Source organism: Pelodiscus sinensis, chromosome 1 (assembly GCF_049634645.1).
Source record: "Pelodiscus sinensis isolate JC-2024 chromosome 1, ASM4963464v1, whole genome shotgun sequence".
Classification (NCBI taxonomy): domain Eukaryota; kingdom Metazoa; phylum Chordata; order Testudines; family Trionychidae; genus Pelodiscus; species Pelodiscus sinensis.
In genome coordinates this window covers 137916151-137938570 of record NC_134711.1, presented here as the reverse complement: position 1 = coordinate 137938570, position 22420 = coordinate 137916151, and the positions used below count along the sequence as shown (strand labels likewise).

The following is a 22420-nucleotide window of genomic DNA, read 5'->3' as shown; positions in this document are numbered from 1 at the left end:
GAATGACCTAGGTTTCATTCCCTGGTTTGGTCTCTTGCTCTCTGTCACTGCCTCGTCAGCCAGTTGTTTATTCACCTCTCTGTCTCCATCAGGGCCACTGTGCACGTACGGGTGAATGACGTGAATGAGTTTGCTCCGGTCTTTGTGGAGAAGTTATACCGTGTGGCAGTAACTGAGGGGAAACTCTATGACCGCATCCTGCGGGTGGAGGCCATCGATGGAGACTGCTCCCCCCAGTACAGCCAGATTTGCTACTATGAGATCCTCACTCCCAACATCCCCTTCCTGATTGACAATGATGGTGAGAGCCTGCCTCCATATCCCTCTGAGACCACAGTTCACCTCCTGTACCCCTTGCCACCTCGGCCTGGTCCATTCCCACATGAGTGGTAGTGTGTGATCCTTTCAGCTCTGCTTGCGTTCCTCAGCCTTGGAGCAGAGACAGCTGCCCTTTTGTCTACAGAGGTGCTTCAGCATGTTACAGAACAGACACAAAGTGGCATTGAATGAGGACTTTGCTTGGGCTCTGCCTTGTTTGCTGTGGTGGTGAATCAATAGATGTTGTTCTAGAGTGGGACTGACTCTTGGTGCACTGCGAGCGAGGAAATGGAGCAATGTTCTGCTGACGTGCATCTCTCCCTTTTACTCTGTCCTCTTCTCCCTTCTTTTCCACTTTCCCTGACTCCTGATAGGTGTCTGTCCTTTTCTCCCTGCCTGTCTCGGGCTCTCTGCTCCACTAACCCCCTGTCTCTCTCCACCAGGGAACATTGAGAACACTGAAAAGCTGCAATACAATGGAGAGCGCCTGTACAAATTCACAGTTACGGCCTATGACTGTGGCAAGAAGCGAGCGTCTGATGATGCTGAAGTGGAGATCCAAGTGAAGCCCACCTGCAAACCTAGCTGGCAAGGTATGAAGCCTCCTCTCCCATCCTGACCATATCCTCACCTCTAGCCCTCCCCTCATGGTCCAGCTCCCCCAACCCATCCCACCATAATCCCACCCTTTCACGCTTGAACACTTTCTCCATATCGTCCCGTCGCCCTTAATACTTTCCTCACCTCCCCAACCCACGCAGTGTACAGTCTCACCCCACCCTCATCTGCTGTGGGAGTGTAAAGATCCTAACCTCTGACCTTTCGCCGTGCTCACCAACATCGTCAGACAAACCCAAAGCCAATTGCAAATGTGTATAAATGTTCATGTATTTGCTTAACTACAGGTACAACTGATCAGCACAACCGTGCTGTCACTGTGTTACAACGCTATGGGGTAGCACACACCACTATGGGGAGATCATTGCTTGCATCTGTGAGAAGCTTGGAGTGTTCTTAGGTGCCATATTACAGCTAGGGCTGATAGCCCTATCTATTATTAAGGTTGCCTGACACTACCCATTACATGGCTTTGTTTTCAATTCCTTATAACTTTGCTAATTGGGGATGAAATTTCCCAAGCTGGTTGATTGCCTTGGGTTGAATTTTTTTTTTTTTTTGTAAGTGCTTGGAAAAAATCTAAGGGAAAACAGGATTATAGGTGGAAAATATGTGTAAAAAAATTTTGAGTAACATTTTCTTTGGCCATTTCTAGAGTCCTTGTGCCTTGGGAGAGGAATTGAAATTTGACAGGCAGTGGCGTTTGTGGCAGTGCCTTTTGTTGTCCCTGTGTTATAAGGCTTTGAACAATCACAGTTTGCATGTGCTCAGCACAGATGTACAAGAATGTTACAGCTAAAATCTCTAAAAGTTCCATCCTCCCTGAGCACGCTCCATCCGCTTGCTCCCAGCTCCTAGTGCTGACTGGAGAGCGCGTGTGCTACCCCACGGAGTGACTGAGCAAGCTCCATCCAGCACAGGGCTGCAGGGGCACATGAGCTTTCCCTGGGCTGTAATTGCTGCTCTCGGAGGGGTGGGGCTGGACCCTGGAAAAGAGAAAAGGAAGCCTGTCTCTCCTGCAGTCTCAGTAATCCTACCCCTGCCAGCACCTAGGCAGTACAGAGGAGGAAGCCAACTGATTCAAATGCTGAAGGTACAAGAGCTGGACCTGGGGTGTTGCAGGGGAGAATGGGAGTGGGGTGGGGGGAGAGATTGGGACATGTCTCAGGGATAGAGATTAGGACTAGGCCAGCTGGAGCAGGACTGAGAGCTGGGATCCAGAGGTAAGCAGAGTCTGGCACTGGTTGGGCAATGAGAATAGGGCTGGGAGCCAGGGGAGAGAAATTGGGAGTGTGGTCGGGGAGGAAACTGAGCTTGGAAGAGGAGCTGGGGGAAGACTGGGATGCAGGGCAAGGGGACTGGGAGTGGGACTGGGCTGTGGAGTCTGCCAGGGTGAGACTAGAATTTACTGAACAAGAAGCTTGGGATTGGGATCTGAAGCCAGAGGATTGGAGACTGGGACTGATTGAATGAGGTGAATGGGACTGGGACAAGGAGCCAGTAGGGACAGGACTGAGACTGAACAAATTGGAGGGGTTGGAATGGAAAGGGTCAAGTTTTGGAGGGAATAGAGAGAAGAGTCTGCCCACTAGAGCACACTCTCCTCTAGAGCTTGGAATGGAAGCCACGTGCCTTGAGTCTCATCATTCCTCAGCTGTCAGCAAATAGCCGGGTAACCCCCCGGCAGAGCATCCCACCCCCCCACTAGTGCTGCTTCCCACCGAGGATAACAACCTACAAGTGCTCTCAGTCACTCTGAACTCAAGGGGTAGGACTCTTCGGGTGTGTCTAGACTACAGGGGGTTTTTTTGAAAAAAAAATGGCCTTTTTTCAAAAAAACTACCTGCATCTAGACTACTGCCATGTTCTGTCGACAGTAAATTGAAAGAACGTGGTGGTTTTGTTGATGGCAGTAAACCTCATTCTACGAGGAATAACGCCTTTTTTCGAAAGTCATCTTTCGAAAAAAGGCGCTATTGCATGAAAACAGGGCTTTTTTGAAAGAGAGCGTCTAGACTCTCTTTCGAAAAAGCGAGTCTCTTTTTCGAAAAAATCTTCTTGTTGTCTAGATGCTCTTTTTCGAAAGAGGCTTTTTTGAAAGATACTTTCAAAAAAGCCTCTTTCGAAAGAGGCTTGTAGTCTAGATGTACCCTTTGTGTTGGATCTGAAATTTCCAACCCCGCTGATGAACCATGAGAATGTCAGTATGAATCCACATGACTGGATTTTTGTCTCTTCAGTTTTCTTTTTTTAAAACTTAGGAAATGGCATACAAAAAAGTATGTTACAATAACATGGATTGCAAAGCCTCACCGAAAAGTTAGGAATGAACAATATTAAGGTTGCTTTTGCAACTTTAATTCAGCCACGTTATACATGTGCATTATAATGGTATTTAACTGTGTGATCACATACTCTTTTTTTTTTTTTCCTACAAAACCCCTGCTTTGTTCAGTGCACAGAACTGATAGTGCTCAAGGAGGAAATCAGAGCTGCTCAGGGAAGGAGTCTGTGTGCTGTAGGATCTTTGCATCATTTGTTGCAGAAATTGGAAGGCATGTAGTAAAGGAAACAGGAGGTTGTAGAGGAGGGTCTCATGGTTAAGTTTCAAAATCAGGTCCTTAATGTTTCAAATTGGGCACCCAGAATTAGTTCTCACTTTTGCCCTTAATCTCTCTGTGCCTCAGGTCCCTAGCTGTGAAATGAGGAAATAAGTGAAAATAAGCTCACTGGTGCTTGTGAAGTACTCAGATACTGTAATGATCAGTACCATAGAAAAGTCCATAAGGAAATTAATTCTGCCTACAGGGCAGGGTTTGAACAATGTGGAGTAAATGAGGCCTGGGGCCAGATATTGAACTACAAGCAGCAAAGAAAGTATTGATTAGCTGCTTATTTAAAGAGCCCCCCTCTCTCCTGTGCACTTGATGAGATGGACAGTATGTGATCATGTCACTGAAGACTGTGCCATATGCATGTGCACAAGGAGGCAGAATTTCTGGCATTTCCTAACTTGCAGGTGCTTGACCTTGAAACCTGACTGTCATGTTAATGCGTGTTTTTCTGTGCAATACTGTATTTAAATGATCACTTATATTGGGTGCCTCAATGTGAGACAACACGTACATTTCAGAAGTGTTGAGCTCATGCAGGTCCTGTTGAAGTCAGTAAGAACTGGGGGAATTCAGCACCTCTGAAAATCAGGCCCTAGGTTATGGGAGAGATGTCACACATCCAGGAGTCTCTGTGCTATCCATCAGTCCAGGACACAATCCACCCTCTAATCTGTGCAATCTTCCCCCATGCTGACCCCAGCACCAAAAACCCAGTGGATGGATGAATTTTTCAATATGGAAAGGGCCAACAATCTGAAATTTCCAGGGAAGCTCAGCAGAGGTGATAGGTCTATGCCAGTTGCCCTGACCTAGGAAGACTCCAAGGCAGGGCCCTAAATCCTCCTTCTCTCTCCTCCAATAGGCTGGAATAAGCGGATCGAGTACGCGCCAGGCGCAGGCAGTCTGGCCCTGTTTCCCAGCATCCACCTGGAGACGTGTGATGAGCCGCTGTGGAACATCCAGGCCACAGTGGAGCTGCAGACAAACCATGTGGCCAAGGGCTGTGACCGTGACAACTACTCTGAGAAGTCGCTGCGCAAGCTCTGTGGTATGCAACCCTCCTGCCCCAGGGGAGCTATGGGGGAGGGGGTCACCTGCCCTCCATCCACTCTACAGAGAGCCACAGGCATGCAGCCTTTCCAACTCCTGCACCAAGTAGAGCCCAGGGGATAACTGGCCCATTGGGGTCATGGGATGCTACCCACCCACTTAGGGAGCCCCCTAGACCTTCCTTCAGTCCTGGCCCGACGAGGAGTCATGGGCACTGAGGGGAGCCAGAGGGACAATACTTGCATCCTGCCATGGGAAGCATGGGGGATAGTCCCCCACTGTCCTAAAGAGAGCTGTCAGAAACCCCCTGCATCCTCAGAGGCCCCTGTGTCTTCCCAGTCCCACCCCCATGTCACGCTCCACCCAGCCCCTTCCACTCCCTGGGCCTTGTGAGTCTGTCTGTCTGCCCTGACTTCTGTCTCTGTCTCCCTTCTCTTCCTTGGCAGGTGCTGCCTCAGGTGAAATCGACCTGCTGCCTGTGCCCAGCCCCCTGGCCAACTGGACGGCACGTCTCTCAGTGCATTACAGCCAGGACAGCAGCCTCATCTACTGGTTCAATGGCAGCCAGGTGGCGCAGGTGCCTGTGGGCAGTGGGGTGGGTGCCCATGAGGGGCTCAGCGACCACTTCACCCTGTCGCTGTGGATGAAACACGCTGTGGCACCTGGCAAGGGCAAGAAGGAGGAGGAGACAGTGATCTGCAGCACGGTGCAGAGTGGTGAGATGCCCTGGGGACAGGCCGCCCTCTTGTGAGACTGATACTCCCCCACCCCCACTCATCGGCATAGACAAGGTCTTTCCACTTCCAGACTAGAACAGGACCATTGCTTTCCGGAGGGATTCTCTCCCTGCCCACTCCCAGCCAGATGGGCTCCATCATGTCTTCTGGGAGCAGCCTACTCCAGGAGAGACCCTTGCCCTGTTGCAAGGCATGGGGGGTGGAATGGCTTCTTCTGCAAGGGCTCTTGTCCTGTGTGATGAGTGGGTGGGGCCTCAGCCCAGCTGCTCAGGCTAGCCCAGCTCTCTGAGGGGCCGAGGACAGTGATCTGTGGAACTCCTTAGATGTTTCATCTCCGTCTCTGCCCCCCCTCCCCCTTTCTACAGAGGATGGCTACTCTCACTACTCTCTGGCTGTGCATGGCTGCCGAATTGCTTTCCTCTACTGGCCTTTGCTGGAGAGCGCGAGACCTGTCAAGTTCCTATGGAAGCTGGAGCAGGTGAGGAAAGATCTGCCTCTCTCTCTTCCTCCCTCTCTCTCTCTCTCTCTCCTCCACTTCCTGACCTCTCCTTCTCCTGCCTAGCACAGGTCTGTGATGATGAATGGCACCATTATGCCCTCAACCTGGAGTTCCCCACCGTTACACTCTATGTGGATGGCGTGTCCTACGACCCTGCGCTCATCCATGACAATGGCCTCATCCATCCCCCGCGGCGAGAACTTTCTCTCATGATCGGAGCCTGCTGGGCTGGTAAGTTCCCCATCCTAGCACTGCCCCCCACTAGGGGGGAGGCTGGAGAGGAAGCGGAAGGGTCCAGAAGATGCTCCAACTAATGCCAAGCAAGGGCCAATGCAATGAGAATACTGGCTAGCTCAAGAGGCATTTTCAGCACCAAAACCAGGATGCTGCCTCCCTCCCTCATCGACCAACCCAGGTTGGTGACAAGTCAGATGGAAATGCCAACAGCATCCCAATGGGCAGTGACAGCACAAGCATCCATGAGGATGCTTGCACCTGGATGGATCCTCTCTAGGCTCAGAAGAGAGTTCAGTCTCCATAGTCTTTCAGTTCTTGGCCTGTCTGCTAAGGCTGCCAGCAGTGATGCTGGTTTAATTGATGAGGGTTCCTATCATGGGCATCAGCTGAAAGCCCGTCTGGGGAAGGTAAGACCCAGCCCCACTCTTTCCACCCGAGGCTCTGCCAAGCCCCACCCACCCCCACCCTGATCCTGCTTGGCCACCTGAAGAGCCGGGGCTATCATGATGCCCCCAGCCAGGCCCTCCCCAGCACCATGGCCCCCTCAAGCAGTCGGGCTGTTGAGCTGTGTTGCCTTTCCTGGGGGAAGCTGGGCTGCCACGCCGCGGTTCCAGCCTTCCCCAGTGGTGGCCCTAGCCTTAGGCAGTCAGTCATGTAGGCAGTTTTGGGAAGGCTGTGCCTTCCCCGGCCTATGATACTGACCGCCCATAGTTCCTATATCATTAGACTGAGCTGGGGCATCTCAGTTCAATTCCTAAATGGAAGACGGGTGGGAAGGCTGTGAATGGCTGCCAGACAGAAAGAGCCTCTAGGTTGCTTCAGACTTGAGGCCAGGTTGGAGCCTGTGCCTAGAAGATGAAAGGCTCCCTCTTTCTCTGCAAGGTGTATTTTGATCCCCCTGCTCAAAGCCCTCAGGCCCAGAGCCAACAAAATGAAGCTGCTTTCTGTCTCCCACCACCTGGGCCCATCTTGCAGTCATGCCTCTCTTGATCAGAAATGCTCTTCAAGCACTGCTCTCTCTTTTGCCATGTATAGCCAGAAAAACTCTTCAGCAGCCTTGTGAGTCCCCCTGGAATTATCTAGGTTTCACAGGGGAAAGCCCAGTGGCCAGTGAGAAGGTGGCTAGGGTCTGTGCATTAGGTTCATGAGGTCAATATTTCTGGGAACACTCCCCTCCCCCGTATGCTCACCTCCACATCAGTCTGGTTGTCCCCTTCCTGCTCTGCCAGGGAAGCCTTTGTGACTGACGGGCCTCATGCTGAGCAGGTGTGTTCCCCCCGCCCCCTTCCCCACACACGGCAGACACAGCCCCTCAGCCTTTCCTTTCCTGGCCCTACAACTCACCTGCTCCCTAAGGCTGGTGCTTAGTCAATGAGGTGACTGTTTGCTTCTTGCAGAGGAGAAAACCAAAGAGAAAGTGAGAGGGAATGAGAACTCCACAGATCCCATGCAAGGTATGGACTGGGGTGAGGCGGATCACCCCCTTCTCCCCCACGCATGACTGTCATCCCCTTCTTGCATGGTGGTGCTCCATGCTGCTCCCTCCCCACACCCCATCTTCTCTGGAAGGAAACTGGTTATTTAGCAGCATTCTGACCTCTGCGGAACATGAGAGGACTGGGGCGCAGGGAGCAGTGGAGCCCATTTTGGGCAGGCTGGCTATGTTGATCCTGTGGAAGACAGGTAAAATAGTCTCCATTCCTGAGTATGGATGCTGAGGACAGTGGGGGAAAATGAAGAGCTGGGGGCACAGAAGATGCAGCCTCACCCTAAATTATCTAGTGGGGATTTGACCTTTTGAATGTCTTCATGGGAGCCATAGAGAGTAAAACAAGACTGGGTGAGGGAAAGCATCTCTGTCAAGGCCTCTGTGTCTTGGTAGAGTCTTCTCTCCACCCTTGTCTGCCTAGTTTCTTTTCTTCTATCTGGATTTCCAGATTTTGTGCTCCCCCTTCTTGTAAACTCTCCTCCTTGTTGTTTTTGTCTTCCCCCATCCCACGCTCACCTTTCTCTCTCTCTCCCTCTCACCTCCATATTTCCCTCACAATCTTGTTTGCCTTCTCTTCTCTTCATCTCCGCTGCCTCTCTCGCTCTTGCTTCCCCTGTGGCCCTGCACTGTCTCTGTCTCTCACACCCTCCTCCTCCTCCTGTGTTCCCCTTAGGAGACCCTCTGCTGATTCACCACTACTTCCACGGTTACCTGGCTGGCTTCACCATCCGCCCCGGCAGCCTGGAGAGCCGGGAGGTGATAGAGTGCCTCTATGCCTGTCGCGAGGGGCTTGACTACAGTGACTTTGACAGTCTTGGCAAAGGGATGAAGGTATGGCCCTTCCCCATCTCGCATGAACCTCCCCCACTCCCCACTTCAGCCCTGTCTCCCGCCACACCCCAGGAATCTCCCTGTACTTCTCTTTGTCATCTCGAGTCCAAAATCAAAGCATCCCGCAGGGACTCTTCAGTCCGTTCTTTCCTTTTCCTCCCATAGGTTCATGTGAATCCTTCCCAGTCCCTGCTCACACTGGAGGGGGACGATGTGGAAACCTTCAACCACGCAATCCAGCATGTGGCATACATGAACTCGCTGCGCTTTGCCACGCCCGGAGTCCGGCCCCTCAAGCTCACCACCACCGTCAAGTGAGTGCAGCAGTGCCAGTGGGAACCTCTGCCCCTGGCCAATTGCAGGGAGCCTGTAGGAGTGTTCTCACACAACATGTCCCTTGGTAGCTCATGGCAAGCCGCACCTCCCATTATGCTCACCAACAGACAGTGTTCTCTTGGTAAAACTCGCTCTTCTCTGGTGCCTTTTAATGTAGGGTTGGTAATCTCAAAATGTACAAGAGCAAAACCTAACTAAAGTCTCAGAGGTGTAACTGTGTTGGTCTGTAACTTTAAAAATACCAAGTAATCCTGTGGCACCGTAGAGACTAACAAATATATATATCGTATCACGAGCTTTCATGGGCACACCCACCTCCTCAGATGAGATAAAAGTAGCAAAGTTTGTGAACACTTGCCCTGGTGTATTTGGGAGTGTGAATATAGTATGAACACAGAGCCATCCCCTGCAGCACTGTGCGCTGGCATCTGGTCAGTTATCCCATTCACTCATGTTGGTTTTAGCTCTGCTTATGGTGATGACACTCTCATGGTGACAACATAGGAACATAAGAACGGCCATACTGGGTCAGACCAAAGGTCCATCTAGCCCAGTATCCTGTCTGCTGACAGTGGTCAATACCAAATGCCCCAGAGGGGATGAACAGAAACAGGGAATCAAGTGGTCCCTCTCCTATCATCCATAACTAGCTTCTGACAAACAGAGGCTAAAGGGATCATTCCTATCCATCCTGGCTAAAGCTATTGATGGTCCTGTCCTCCTTGAATTTACCTAGCTCTTTTTTGAAACCTGTTAAAGTCCTGGTCTTCACAACATCTTCTGGCAAGGAGTTCCACAGGTTGACTGAGCAGTGTGTAGAAAAAATACTTCTTCTGTTTGTTTTAAATCTGCTACCTATTAATTTCATTTGGTGACCCCTAGTTCTTATGTTATGGGAACAAGTAAATAACATTTTCCAATGCCAAGATATCTTTTTTTGAGATGAGGCAACCACATCTACACACACTGTTCAAGATGTGTGTGTACCATAGATTTATATGGAGGCGATACAAATAGTCTCAGTCTTATTCTCTATCCCTTTTTAAATTATTCCCAATATTCTGTTCACTTGACTGCTGCTGCACATCAAGTAGATGTTTTCAGAGACCTATCCACAATGACTTCAAGATCTCTCTCTAGAGAGATAACAGCTAATTTAGTTTCCTTCATTTTGCATGCGTAGTTGGGATCATGTTTTCCAATGTGCATTACTTTACATTTATCAACATTAAAATTAATCTGTCATTTTGTTGCCTAGTTTTGTGAGATCCTTTTGAAACTCTTCACAGTCTGCTTTGGTCTTAACTATCTTGAGCAGTTTGGTATCATCTGCAAATTTTGCCACGTCACTGTTTACCCCTTTCTCCCAATCATTTATGAATATTGTGGCAAGGTCCTTGCCCAGGTCCCTTGCCTTGGGACCCCTTCTTGGGTCACAAATCAACCAGAGACACTTTCTGGTACAGTCACCCCTACCTTTTATTGTCAGTGCCAATTTCCCACCACCTTCTCTTTACAGAGCTTTGGTTTACAGCAAACTCAGCGAGCCGCTCCTCCTGCTTGGAGAGGCACACTCAGCCACCTCCTGGCTCCTCCCTCTCCACTTCCCCTCAGGCTGCCTTTTATAGCCCTCTGGCCAATGAGGCCCACAGCTAGTTCCATTAGCCCTTTAGGCCTGGGCTTGCTCAGCTGGCTGCAACTGGCCTTTTCAGCCAGGGTGTAGTGGCAGAGCTCTGTCTTAGCCAGAAGTCTGTCACGGTATATTGACCTGGATTGATCCCAGTACAGACCCCTGCAGGACACCACTAGTTACCTCACTCCATTCTGAAAACTATTTATTCCTACCTTTTGTTTTCTTTTAACCAGTTATCAGTCCATCAGAGGACATTCCCTCTTATCTCATGGCAACTTACTTTGCTTAAGAGCCTTTGGTGAGGGACCTCGTCAAAGGCTTTCTGGAAATCTAAATCCACTATATCCACTGGATCCCCCATGTCCACATGTTTGCTGACTCCCTCAAAAAACTCTAGTAGATTAGTAAGGCATGATTTCCCTTTTCAGAAACCCTGTTGACTTCCCCCAAACAAATTATGTGTCTGATAATTTTGTTCTTTCTATAGTTTCAACCAATTTGTCTGTTACTGAAGTTAGACTTACCGGTCTGTAATTGTCAGGATCACCTCTAGAGCCCTTTTTGAAAATTGGTGTCACATTAGCTGTCTTACCATCATTTGGTACAAAAGATGACTTAAAGGATAGATTACAAACTATAATTAGTATTTCCTCAATTTCACATTTGGGTTCTTTCATTCTTACCAAATGAAAAATGGGTAGCAGGTTTAAAACTAATAAAAGAAAGTTCTTCTTCACACAGCGTGTAGTCAACCTGTGGAACTCCTTGCCAGAGGAGGCTGTGAAGGCTAGGACTATAATAGAGTTTAAAGAGAAGCTAGATAATTTCATGGAGGTTAGGTCCATAAAAGGCTATTAGGCAGGGGATAAAATGGTGTCCTTGGCCTCTGTTTGTCAGAGGCTGGAGAGAGATGGCAGAAGACAACTTGCTTGATCGTGTCTTCGGTCCACCCTCTCTGGGGCACCTGGTGCTGGCCACTGTCGGCAGACAGGATACTGGGCTAGAAGGACCTTTGGTCTGACCAAGTATGGCCGTTCTTATGTTCTTAACTCTTGGGTGAATGCCAGCTAGTCCTGGTGACTTGTTATTGTTTAGTTTATCAAATTTGTTCTAGAACCTCCTCTAATTACACCTCAATGAGGGACAATTCCTCAGATTTGTCATGTAAAAAGAATGCCACAGGTTTGGGAATCTCCATAATATCCTCAGCCATGAAGACTGAAGCAAAGAATTCATTTAGTTTCTCCACAGTGACCTTATTGCCTTTGACTGCTCCTTTAGCATCTCAATTGTCCAGTAACCTCTCTGCTGGTTTAGCTGGCTTCTTGCTCCTGATGTAGTTTAAAAAATTATTACTTTTATATTTTGGGCTAGTTGTTCTTGACATTCCTATTTAGCTTTCATAATTATATATTTATAGTTTGACAGAGTTTATGCTCCTTTATATTTTCCTCACTAGGGTTTAACTTCCAATTTTTAAACTGGATTTTTTAATCTCTCTGCTTCTATTACTTGGTTGTTAAGCCATGGTGCCACTGTTTTTGATTCTCTTACTGTATTTTTTAATTTGGGGGTATATATTTAAGTTAATCCTCTAGTATGGTGTCTTTGCAAAATTTCCATGCAGCTTGCAGGGATTTTACTTTTGGCACTGTAGCTTTCAATTTCTGTTTAATTAACCTCCTTATTTTTGTGTAGCTCCCCTTTCTGAAATTAAATGCCACAGTGTTGGGCTGCTGAGATGTATTTCCCACCACAGGGATATTAAATTTTATTACATTATGGTCACTATTTCCAAGCGGTCCAGTTTACCTCTTGGACCAGATCCTGCGCTCCACTTAGGACTAAATCAAGAACAGCCTCTCCCCTTGTGGGTTCCAGAACCACCTGGTTCCAGAACCAACTGTTCCAAGAAGCAGTCATTTAAGGAAAGAAACTTTATCCCTGTAGTCTGTCCTGAGGTAACGTGTACCCAGTCAGTATGGGGATAGTTGAAATCCCCCACTAATATTGAGTTTTTATTTTGATAGCCTTCTAATCTCCCTGAGTATTTCACAGTCACTGTCACTGACTTGGTGCTGTTGAAATGCAATGGAGCAATTCCCAGAGCACCTCTCTGCAGAGCACAGGAGGCTGCGGGGAAGCACTTAGAAGCTGACTGTTACAGGGTGATGTGGTGTTACCCCAGCCCCAAGAGGGGGCTGGCAGAAGTCCGCATAGAGGTACTAACACTCCATCCCCTTCCTCTCTTAGGTGCTTCAGTGAGGAATCCTGTGTCTCTATCCCTGATGTGGAAGGCTACGTGGTGGTGCTGCAACCCGACGCCCCCCAGATCCTGCTGAGTGGCAATGCTCACTTTGCTCGTCCTGCTTCAGACTTTGAGAACCCTGATGGGGTCTCCCTGTTCCCTGACCTCCAGGTCACCTGCTCCATCTCTCACCAGGTGGAGGCCAAGAAGGATGAGAGCTGGCATGGCACGGGTGCGTGGGGCGCTAGAACAGAGAATGATGCCTCAGTGTCACTAGTCACATGGAAACGGAAAATCATTTGGTTTAGAGACAGGCAACCGCGTCACTGGAAAGACTGAAAATGGGAAGTGACAAGCTCAGACCTAGGAGGTGGTGCCACTCCCACCCGTTCTCTGTATTACCAATACCCCGCCTCCCTTCTTTCCATCTTCCTTTCTGCCCCGCCCACTCTTCTGCCTCACAGGCTCACTCTGGGCTCCTCGCCCTGGCTCCTGTCCCTGCCTGCTCCCACATGTTACCTCCCTTTCCGTTTCCCAAATCCATCACCTCCCATTGTAACTCTGCCACCCAATGTTCCTGCTAATGTGTTCCATCCATGTGCAGAATACATTTTACATGCACTGAGGCATGTGCGGGTGTGCACCACCAGTAGAAACACATGCTGCTGTCTGTGGGTGCTCTGCTAATCAGCTGGGCAGCATTTCAATCTCTTCTGGGTGGCTGCCCAAGTGTTCAGCTTACCGGGAACGCTGCCCTGTACCCCTAGTTCTCATGCCTGCCCACTCCTGATGCCCACATTCCCCACTTTGCTCCTGTCTAACCTCCCTAGAACTGGTGATGGGGACTTCAACTATCCAGATATATCTTGGGAAAATAACACAGCGGGGCACAGACTATCCAATAAGTGCTTGGACTGCATTGGAGACAACTTTTTATTTCAGAAGATTGAAAAAGCTACCGGGAGGAAGCTGTTCTAGATTTGATCCTAACAAATAGAGTGGAACTGGTTGAGAATTTGAAAGTGGAAGGCAGCTTGGGTGAAAGTGATCATGAAATCACAGAGTTCACAATTCTAAGGAAGGGTAGAAGGGAGAACAACAAAATAGAGACAATAGATTTCAGGAAGGCAGATTTTGGTAAGCTCAGAGAGCTGATAGGTAAGGTCCCATGGGAATCAAGACTGAGGGGAAAAACAACAGAGGGTATGTCTACACTACCCCCCTAGTTCGAACTAGCGGGCGTAATGTAGTCATCCGCAGTTGCAAATGAAGCCTGGGATTTGAATTTCCCGGGCTTCATTTGCATGAAGCCGGCCGGCGCCATTTTTAAATGCCGGCTAGTTCGGACCCCGTGCCGCGTGGCTACACGCGGCACGGACTAGCTAGTTCGGATTAGGCTTCTAATCCGAACTAGCTGTACGCCTCATTCCACGAATGAAGCCTAATCCGAACTAGCTAGTCCGTGCCGCGTGTAGCCGCGCGGCACGGGGTCCGAACTAGCCGACATTTAAAAATGGCGCCGGCCGGCTTCATGCAAATGAAGCCTGGGAAATTCAAATCCCGGGCTTCATTTGCAACTGCGGATGACTACATTACCCCCGCTAGTTCGAACTAGCGGGGTAGTGTAGACATGCCCTGAGAGAGTGGCAGTTTTTCAAAGGGACATTAGTAAGGGCCCAAAAGCAAGCTATTCCGCTGTGCCAGAAAGATAGAAAATATGGCAAAAGACCTCCTCGGCTTAACCACGAGATCTTGCATGATCTAAAAATAAAAAAGGAGTCATATAAAAAATGGAAAGTAGGACAAGTTACAAAGAATGAATATAGGCAAACAACACAGGAATGCAGGGGCAAAATTAGAAAGGCAAAGGCACAAAATGAGCTCAAACTATCTACGGGAATAAAGGGAAGCAAGAAAACTTTTTATAAATACATTAGATGCAAGAGGAAGACCAAGGACAGGGTAGGCCCACTGGTCAGTGAGGAGGGAGAAACAGTAACAGGAAACTTGGAAATGGCAGAGATGCTTAATGACTTATTTGTTTTGGTCTTCACCGAGAAGTCTGAAGGAATGGCTAACATAGTGAATGCTAGTGGGAAGGGTGGAGGTTTAGACGATAAAATGAAAAACGAACAAGTTAAAAATCACCTAGAAAAGTTAGATGCCTACAAGTCACCTGGACCTGATGAAATGCATCCTAGAATACTTAAGGAGCTGATAGAGGGAGGTATCTGAGCCTCTAGCTATCATCCTTGGAAAATCATGGGAGACAGGAGAGATTCCAGAAGACTGGAAAAGGGCAAATATAGTGCCCATTTATAAAAAGGGAAATAAGAACAACCCAGGAAACTACAGACCAGTTAGTTTAACTTCTGTGCCAGGGAAGATAATGGAGCAAGTAATTAAAGAAATCATCTGTAAACACTTGGAAGGTGCCAAGGTGATAGGGATCAGTCAGCATGGATTCATAAAGAACAAATCATGTCAAACCAATTTGATAGTTTTCTTTGATAGGATAATGAGTCTTGTGGATAAGGGAAAAGCAGTGAATGTGATATACCTAGACTTCAGTAAGGCGTTTGATACGGTCTCACATGATAGTCTTATCAATAAACTAGGCAAATACAACTTAGATGGGGCTACTATAAGGTGGGTGCATTACTGGCTGTTTAACCGTACTCAGAGAGTAGTTATTAATGGTTCACAATCCTGCTGGAAAGGTATAACTAGTGGGGTTCCGCAGGCGTATGTTTTGAGACCGGCTCAGTTCAATATCTTCATCAACGATTTAGATATTGACATAGAAAGTACGCTTATTAAGTTTGCAGATGATACTAAGCTGGGAGGGGTTGCGACTGCTCTGGAGGATAGGTTCATAATTCAAAATGATCTGGACAAATTGGAGAAATGGTCTTAGGTAAACAGGATGAAGTTTAATAAAGACGAATGCAAAGTGCTCCACTTAGGAAGGAACTATCAGTTTCACACATACAGAATGGGAAATGACTGTCTAGGAAGGAGTATGGCAGAAAGGGATATAGGCATATAGTGGACGAGAAGCTGAATATGAGTCAGCAGTGTGATGCTGTTGCAAAACAAGCAAACATGATTCTGGGATGCATTAACAGATGTGTTGTGAGCAAGACACAAGAAGTCATTCTTCTGCTCTACTCTGCTGTTTAGGCCTCAGTTGGAGTATTGTGTCCAGTTCTGGGCACCGCATTTCAAGAAAGATGTGGAGAAATTGAAGAGGGTCCAGAGAAGAGCAACAAGAATGATTAAAGGTCTAGAGAACATGACCTATGAAGGAAGGCTGAAAGAACTGGGTTTGTTTAGTTTGGAAAAGAGAAGACTGAGGGGGAACATGATAGCAGTTTTCAGGTATCTAAAAGGGTGTCAGGAGGAGGGAGAAAACTTGTTAAACTTGGTCTCTGAGGATAGAACAAGAAGCAATGGGCTTAAACTGCAGCAAGGGAGGTTTAGGTTGGACATTAGGAAAAAAGCTCCTAACTGAGAGGGTAGTCAAACACTAGAATAAATTGCCTAGGGAGGTTGTGGAATCCCCATCTGTGGAGATATTGAAGAGTAGGTTAGATAAATGTCTATCAGGGATGGTCTAGACAGTATTTGGTCCTGCCATGAGGGCAGGGGACTGGACTCGATGACCTCTCGAGGTCCCTTCCAGTCCTAGTATTCTATGACTAACTACAGCCATCTCCCCTGAGGAAGGTCAGGCTTCCATTGCGGACCATGGGAATCAATCCCTGCTCACCTTTTCTAGGGATAGGCTTGCTGCCGCATGTAGTCATGACTATCTTGGCTGAGGACAGGTCAGTGTTAGCCCCATTAAAAGTATGGAGGCTGTTTTGGAAAAGGCAAAGAGCGCAGTGCCAGCATTTGTGAGATCATTGTATGGAATCTTTTCTTTTTTGAGAAAAGTCCCATCTGATTGATGATGAAGCGGGGCGAGCTGGTAACAGGGTGATAGAAAGACAAGATGGGCTGTCAGTGAAAGCCTCCAAGCTGGCCCATTGTCGGAAGATGAAGTGATGTCATTAGAAACAGGAGTTGGCAAGCCCCCCAGCCAGTAACATCACTGATGGACAGCTGCCACTCACAGTGAGCACTGCCACAGAGTGTGGCATGGTTTGCATGATGCCGTAGTACGGTCCAGACATGAGGTGCCCAGGGTTTCTCATGCACACTCTGTTTTGAGCGCTGGTCTTGCTTCTCGTGATCTCTTGACCCCTGTCTGTCTCCTGTCTCTACACCTCATAGTGACAGACACACGGATGTCAGATGAGATTGTCCACAACCTGGATGGCTGTGAGATCTCCCTGGTGGGCGATGACCTGGACCTGGAGAGGGAATACCTAATCTTGGATGGTGCATCCCTGCAGCAGCGGGGCCTGGAGCTCATCAACACCTCCGCCTACTTCACCATCACAGGTGCACTCTCCCCTGGGCACAGTTGCTTGTCGGCTGCTAGAGAGGGAGAGGCCTCAGCTCACTTCTTGAGACCAGCAGGGTTGCCAACAGAATTGCCAGGCCCTGGGCAAGCTGAGGGAGGCTGCCTTCAGGCCTCTGGAAGGGGTGGGGCCTTGGGCAGAGGGGCAGGGCTGGAGGCTTCCCCAGTGCAGTCTGGCATGTCCCGCTTGGGTCTCAGTGGTGATTTAAAGGACCCAGGGCAGCTGCCCCATTTGCCCCCCTGCCCCATCAGTGGCTCTGGGTGCCCCACATTGCTGCTGACCCGGTGCAGCGCCACCACATAGGTGTGGAGCTGGATCACAGTCAGCAGCTGGATGGTGCACACGGCACACACAAGCTGCCACTGCTACTGCGATTTAAAAGCGGCAGGGAGCCGGGGGTAATAGAAAAGTGGCAGGGAACCCCCAGCCTCCATGAGACTTGGCTCCCTTAAGTAGGCCAGCCCCTGGGCAATTGTATCCCCCACCCCTGGCAGCAACCAGGGGAGGATTGATTCTGTGCATCCCTTCCCTGGACTCTTAGTGATGGGGCTCTAGGTCTTCCTGTGGGTTCACAGTGCTGGGGTATGGGATCCGAGTTCCTTCCCTTGTTTGGCACAATTCCTCCCGCCCCGCTGTGGCTTGCTTCTCTCCAGTTCTAGTAGAAGTTTTCATGCTGTCGCTGGGCGGCAGTGGACGCCACTGGCTGTGTGCAGGTGCAATTCCTAGGGCTGGTTTGGCACGTGATGCACATGATACTGATACTGGCTGCTGGACCCTCCCTTCCCTTCCATGGGCATTACTGACACCCAGCAGAGATTGCTTGGGTCCTTTGAGGTCTCAGACACCTCAAGGGAGCCACACCTAGCGCTGCTCCCTTCTAGGTCTAAGGGCTGTCATTGTGGGGGCGGGGTCTGGAACACCCCCGCTCTGCCCTAGGCCCCTGCTCCACCCCACCTCCTCCCACCTGTGTGCTACCCCCATTGCAGCTCTTCCTGCAAGCTCCCTCCTCTGAACGGCACAGCCCAGGAGACCAAACTTTTACATGTCCAGTATTTTTGGACTGTCTGGACGAAAACCGGACACCTGGCAACCCTCCTGGCTGGTCTCTCTAGCGTGTACTCACTGCCATGGTGGGAAGTAGAGAGACCCAGCCCCAGCCCACTGCGCTCCCCTAGGCCCAGCTCCCAGCATCCCAGCTGGGAGATGGCGGAGCAGAGCAGTCTGGAACTGGATCCTTCTGCTTCCTGTAGCTCCCGCTGCTGCTGGGGAGTGCAAAAGTTGGTATGGCCCTTGCTGCTAGCACCAGCCCCACCCCTGCCTCCCTGTAATCCCTCAGGCCAGCCAGGGCTGAACGGGGCTGTCCTGAACCATCCTACGGGCAGGATGGCTCTGCTGCTTTGTCCTCCCCATACAGCTCAATCCCATAATGTCAGGTGGAACTTGATCATTTGAACATGGGAGCCCGCACCTGAATCCATCTCCTTTTCTCCTGCACCCAGGTGTGGAGAGCATTGCGGTGTATGAGGAGATCCTGCGCCAGGTCTCATACCGCATCCGCCACGGCGCTGCCCTCTACGAGAGGAAATTCCGCCTCTCCTGCACGGAGATGAATGGCCGCTACTCCAGTAATGAGTTGACAGTTGAGGTACAAGCCATGAGTCACTGGGTATGTGTGAAGGCCTGGTCTCACTAAGCCTGGAAGCTGAGTCTCTCCCTCTTGTCCCCCACAGGTGAATGTTCTTCACAATGTGAACCGGGTCGCTCATCCTAACCACATCCTCAGCTCCCAGCAGCTGCTGCACCGAGGCCACCACCTGCCACCAGAACTGTCTGGGCACAGCCTGGCCAATGTCCATCGCAACTCCAGTACGTAGAGCCGACGGCCTGGTGACAGCCCCTGGGGGCAGACTAGTGCAGAAATGTGCAGCGACTCCCCGTCTGCATTTCAGGACTGACCTCTCTTGTAGGCAGCACAGTGCTGCAGGGAGTGGTGAGAGTGACTGGCAGGAGAGCAACCTCCTGCTTAGTCAGGGCTGGCCCCGGTGTGGGGCTAGGGCAGGACTGGGGAGGATGCAGCCCAGGGGCCAGATCCGCCCAGCCTAACACTTTGATCTGGCCCGTGGACTGCATCTGGCCACTTTCTATTTATATCCTGCTGCCGGTACCACTCAATTTCCAGGCAGGGGCTCAGGAAGCAGGGTCCTATTTAAATGGCTTCTGGCTCCCGGTCACAGCAATATCCTGGCAGGGACCGGAGCCCTTTAAATAGCTGCAGCAACTTGAGTGGCTCCCAGCAACATGGTAGTGGCAAGGCCGGGAGCTGTGAGCCCTTTTCTGTGTTTTTAATTCAAAGCCTCAGGCCCTAGACAGCTCTTATGGGAAAGCTAGTCCCTAGCCTCGCCCCTTCCATCTCTAGCCCCACCCATTCTGTCCCTAGCCCTGCCTTTTCTGGAGGGCAGAAGCTGACCCATGACCAGTAGCAAAATTCATTAAGTACCCCCCTCCCCTGAAAAAATTATTTCCCACCCCTGTGCTAGGAGGGAGGTGTGACTGAAGTGAAATGTAAAACCAAAGCAAGGGCTCCTCACGTCACTGCAGATCTCCTCTCACTGTCTCCCTGAGTCAGATTATTAAACCTCAGGTCTGGGCAAAAGCTGGTAATGGGTGATTCTTGTATGGCTCCATGTACTCCTCCTTCCTACAGTTTTAACCACTTAGCAGATTCTTCTTGGCTTTCTGTCATATCCTATTGTTTACCAGCTACTAGAACTCAGCCCAGAGGTGGCTGCAGTTTACTGCTGGGTGCCAGCTCTGATAGCTCATGCTGTCAGGCTGAGCTTGGTTGATATGCATAATAGTGCTTTGAGATCCTCCTTCTGGAGGGGCGAAGGAGAGCAGAGTCATGGGCAGGCACTGCTTCATCTGACATTTACATAGAGGGCAGATTGATGCAATTCCAGGATGCCGCAGCAGCAGGATTCAAATGTGAAGAGGAGGCCCAGGGTGAAGGTGACCTAAGAGGAGAACAGGGCCTAGAGGCTTTGGACAAGGCAGAGAGCTCCAAGGAGGCAGCTGTAGACAGAGAGGAGGCTGCAAAGGAAGCCTTGGCTCTTGCTGCCAGAGTGGGGAGGTGACAGAAGGACAAGAAAGGGAGCAGAGCAGTGGCCAGATTCATTGGTACATGCGGCTGCTTTGTGCCACTTGGCCAACCCAAAGCAGCCCTAGAGCCAGCTTTACTGATCCCGGCAGGTTCTCTATATGGCGGGGGAAGAGAAAACTGCAGAATGGTGCCTGTATTGCTCCCAGCCCCTGCTGGAGGGGTAATGGCTAGGCTGCCCTTGTTCCTGGCTTCTAGCCGTCTGCTGCTTGCTGGATGGAGGGGCAGCTGGTGCAAGGTTGCACTGGGAAGCAATCCAGTGCAAACATGACCTGAGGCTTGCACTAGCTTAGTGCCATTTGCCCCATCTTCCTCCACTGCAGGGCTCAGTGCAACAGAGCCAGTCTGGAGAAGCTGCCCCTAGTGTGTGCTACTGACTGGAGCTACCCCAAGAGCTGGGGTCTCTGCAAAGAAGGCAGCTGGGGCTGGAGGGCACATGGGGGCTGTGCTGGGACACTCAAGAAGTCAAAAGTCTGGGCAGGGGTACTGGGAGTTTGAGAAGGCAATGAGGGAGGATGGGACATGCTTGGCATGTGTGACTGCAGCAGGCACAAAGCTGGGTATGCCAGCAGGCAAGATTCCTGTAGCTGGGGGCTGCCCTAAGTACCCCTGGCCTCTCAGGGAGGAAAGGGCCAGACGGGCTGGGAATCTTTGCTTGGTCGTTTCAGGAGGCAGCCGAGTTAGTCGGTTGCAGTACAAACGACGAGGAGTCCTGCGACACCTGGAAAACTAACATTTGGTTAGGCGCAGGCTGGAGCTCACTCTGTCAGGCACACCAAGTGACATCTGCAGCGCAGCGGATGTGTACACAGATGCAAAGGTGGGTGTGTCCTTGCCAAACGGTAGTTTCCACTTCATGCATCTGACAAAATGGGCTCCAGCCCACAAACAAGTCTGCCCACATAAACGTGTTAAGTCTTCCAGATGTCCCAGGGCTCCTTGTTTCTGTTGGGTCCGATGTTTGTAACCTCACATGTATGCTTCCCCTTCCAGTGGTCCCCAGCGCAGCTACCATCATCATCGTGGTGTGCGTGGGCTTCTTGGCTCTCATGGTCATCCTGGGCATCCTGCGCATCCACTCCCTGCACCGCCGGGGCACTGGGCACGAGGCTCCAGGGGCTGCCGAGGGAGGCCGTGCGGGAGCTGGTAGCAAGGAGAGTGACATGTTCTGGGACGACTCAGCCCTCACCATCATTGTCAACCCCATGGAGGTGAGATGGGAGGAGGAAAATGAGGTTGGTTTCTGTGTGGCCATATTGGTCTGAGCTCATCACTTACCCCCCATGTTCCTTCTGCACAGTCCTATCAGAGCTGCCAGGAGAGGGCAGCAGCGCATGGGGAGAGCAGAGCTGTGGTGGGAATGCAAGACGACGACAATGACAGCAGTGACTCAGAGACACCGGACACCCCAGGCAGCGATGATGCAGATGACCAGCGCATCGTGGGCAAGAGAGATGGCCCCCGTTGTTACTAGAAGACCTGTGCTGTGGGAGGAGGGAAGCCAGGATGCTAACCAGAAAGATCCCCACCTCCACCATGCAGCCTGAGGGGGGGAATAGCCTCTTCCCCACCCCCACCCCCGTACACACATTCCTTTCCCTCAACCCCTTCTCTTGCCTACTCCCTCTTCCTCTGCCATTTTCACAAAGGAGCAGTGCCCGGGGGAGGGCACTTTATACTCTAAACCTCTCTTCTTCCCCAACACCACAGGCTGGGGCAGGGGCTCCTTTCCTACGCCCTCGAGCATTAGGCCCCTCCTCCTCCTGAGGACAGGATAGTGCAGGGCCCTATGGGGAGAAAGTAGAATGCTTAGAAACCATGGGGAAGGAAATACCCACCAGCAAGGTTTGAGCAAGTGGGGTCAGCTGCAGGCCCCCACCTATTATATATATTGTATATTTTTTCAATGTTGTCATTGAGGTTTATTCTTGTTCGATGCGAAAAAACACAAAAACCTGCAGCTTGTGTCGCTTTGTAAAGTTGTCAATAACCCTAAATGAGTGAAAGGAGGTGGGAACAAAGTGGATTTTAAAATAAAAGGATTTAAAATAAACACACCCACAGCCTTCAGGATTCTTCATTCTGAGAGGCAGGAGGTGGAAAGGATGCTCAAAGGGCAGCAGGTAGCCCTCTCTAGGCAAAAGGGTGTGATTTTACAACATGTTGCCTGCAGTGAGGCAGCT

The 22420-nt window shown here is 50.3% G+C and overlaps 1 protein-coding gene across 1 annotated transcript in view; it reads left to right on the top strand.

Moving 5' to 3' along the window:
- Positions 1-22256, top strand: part of CLSTN3 (calsyntenin 3) — a 28432-nt gene extending 6176 nt beyond the window's left edge. The window contains exons 4-18 of the mRNA XM_075903507.1: positions 93-301; positions 762-911; positions 4414-4599; positions 5048-5317; positions 5704-5816; positions 5906-6068; positions 7472-7528; positions 8237-8394; positions 8560-8708; positions 12617-12843; positions 16890-17060; positions 18580-18725; positions 18811-18946; positions 21231-21448; positions 21538-22256. Of these exons, the coding sequence (XP_075759622.1) occupies positions 93-301; positions 762-911; positions 4414-4599; positions 5048-5317; positions 5704-5816; positions 5906-6068; positions 7472-7528; positions 8237-8394; positions 8560-8708; positions 12617-12843; positions 16890-17060; positions 18580-18725; positions 18811-18946; positions 21231-21448; positions 21538-21711 (2527 nt within the window). The 3' untranslated portion in view covers positions 21712-22256. The remainder of the gene's footprint in view (positions 1-92; positions 302-761; positions 912-4413; positions 4600-5047; positions 5318-5703; positions 5817-5905; positions 6069-7471; positions 7529-8236; positions 8395-8559; positions 8709-12616; positions 12844-16889; positions 17061-18579; positions 18726-18810; positions 18947-21230; positions 21449-21537) is intronic.
- The last annotated feature ends 164 nt before the right edge of the window (positions 22257-22420 follow it).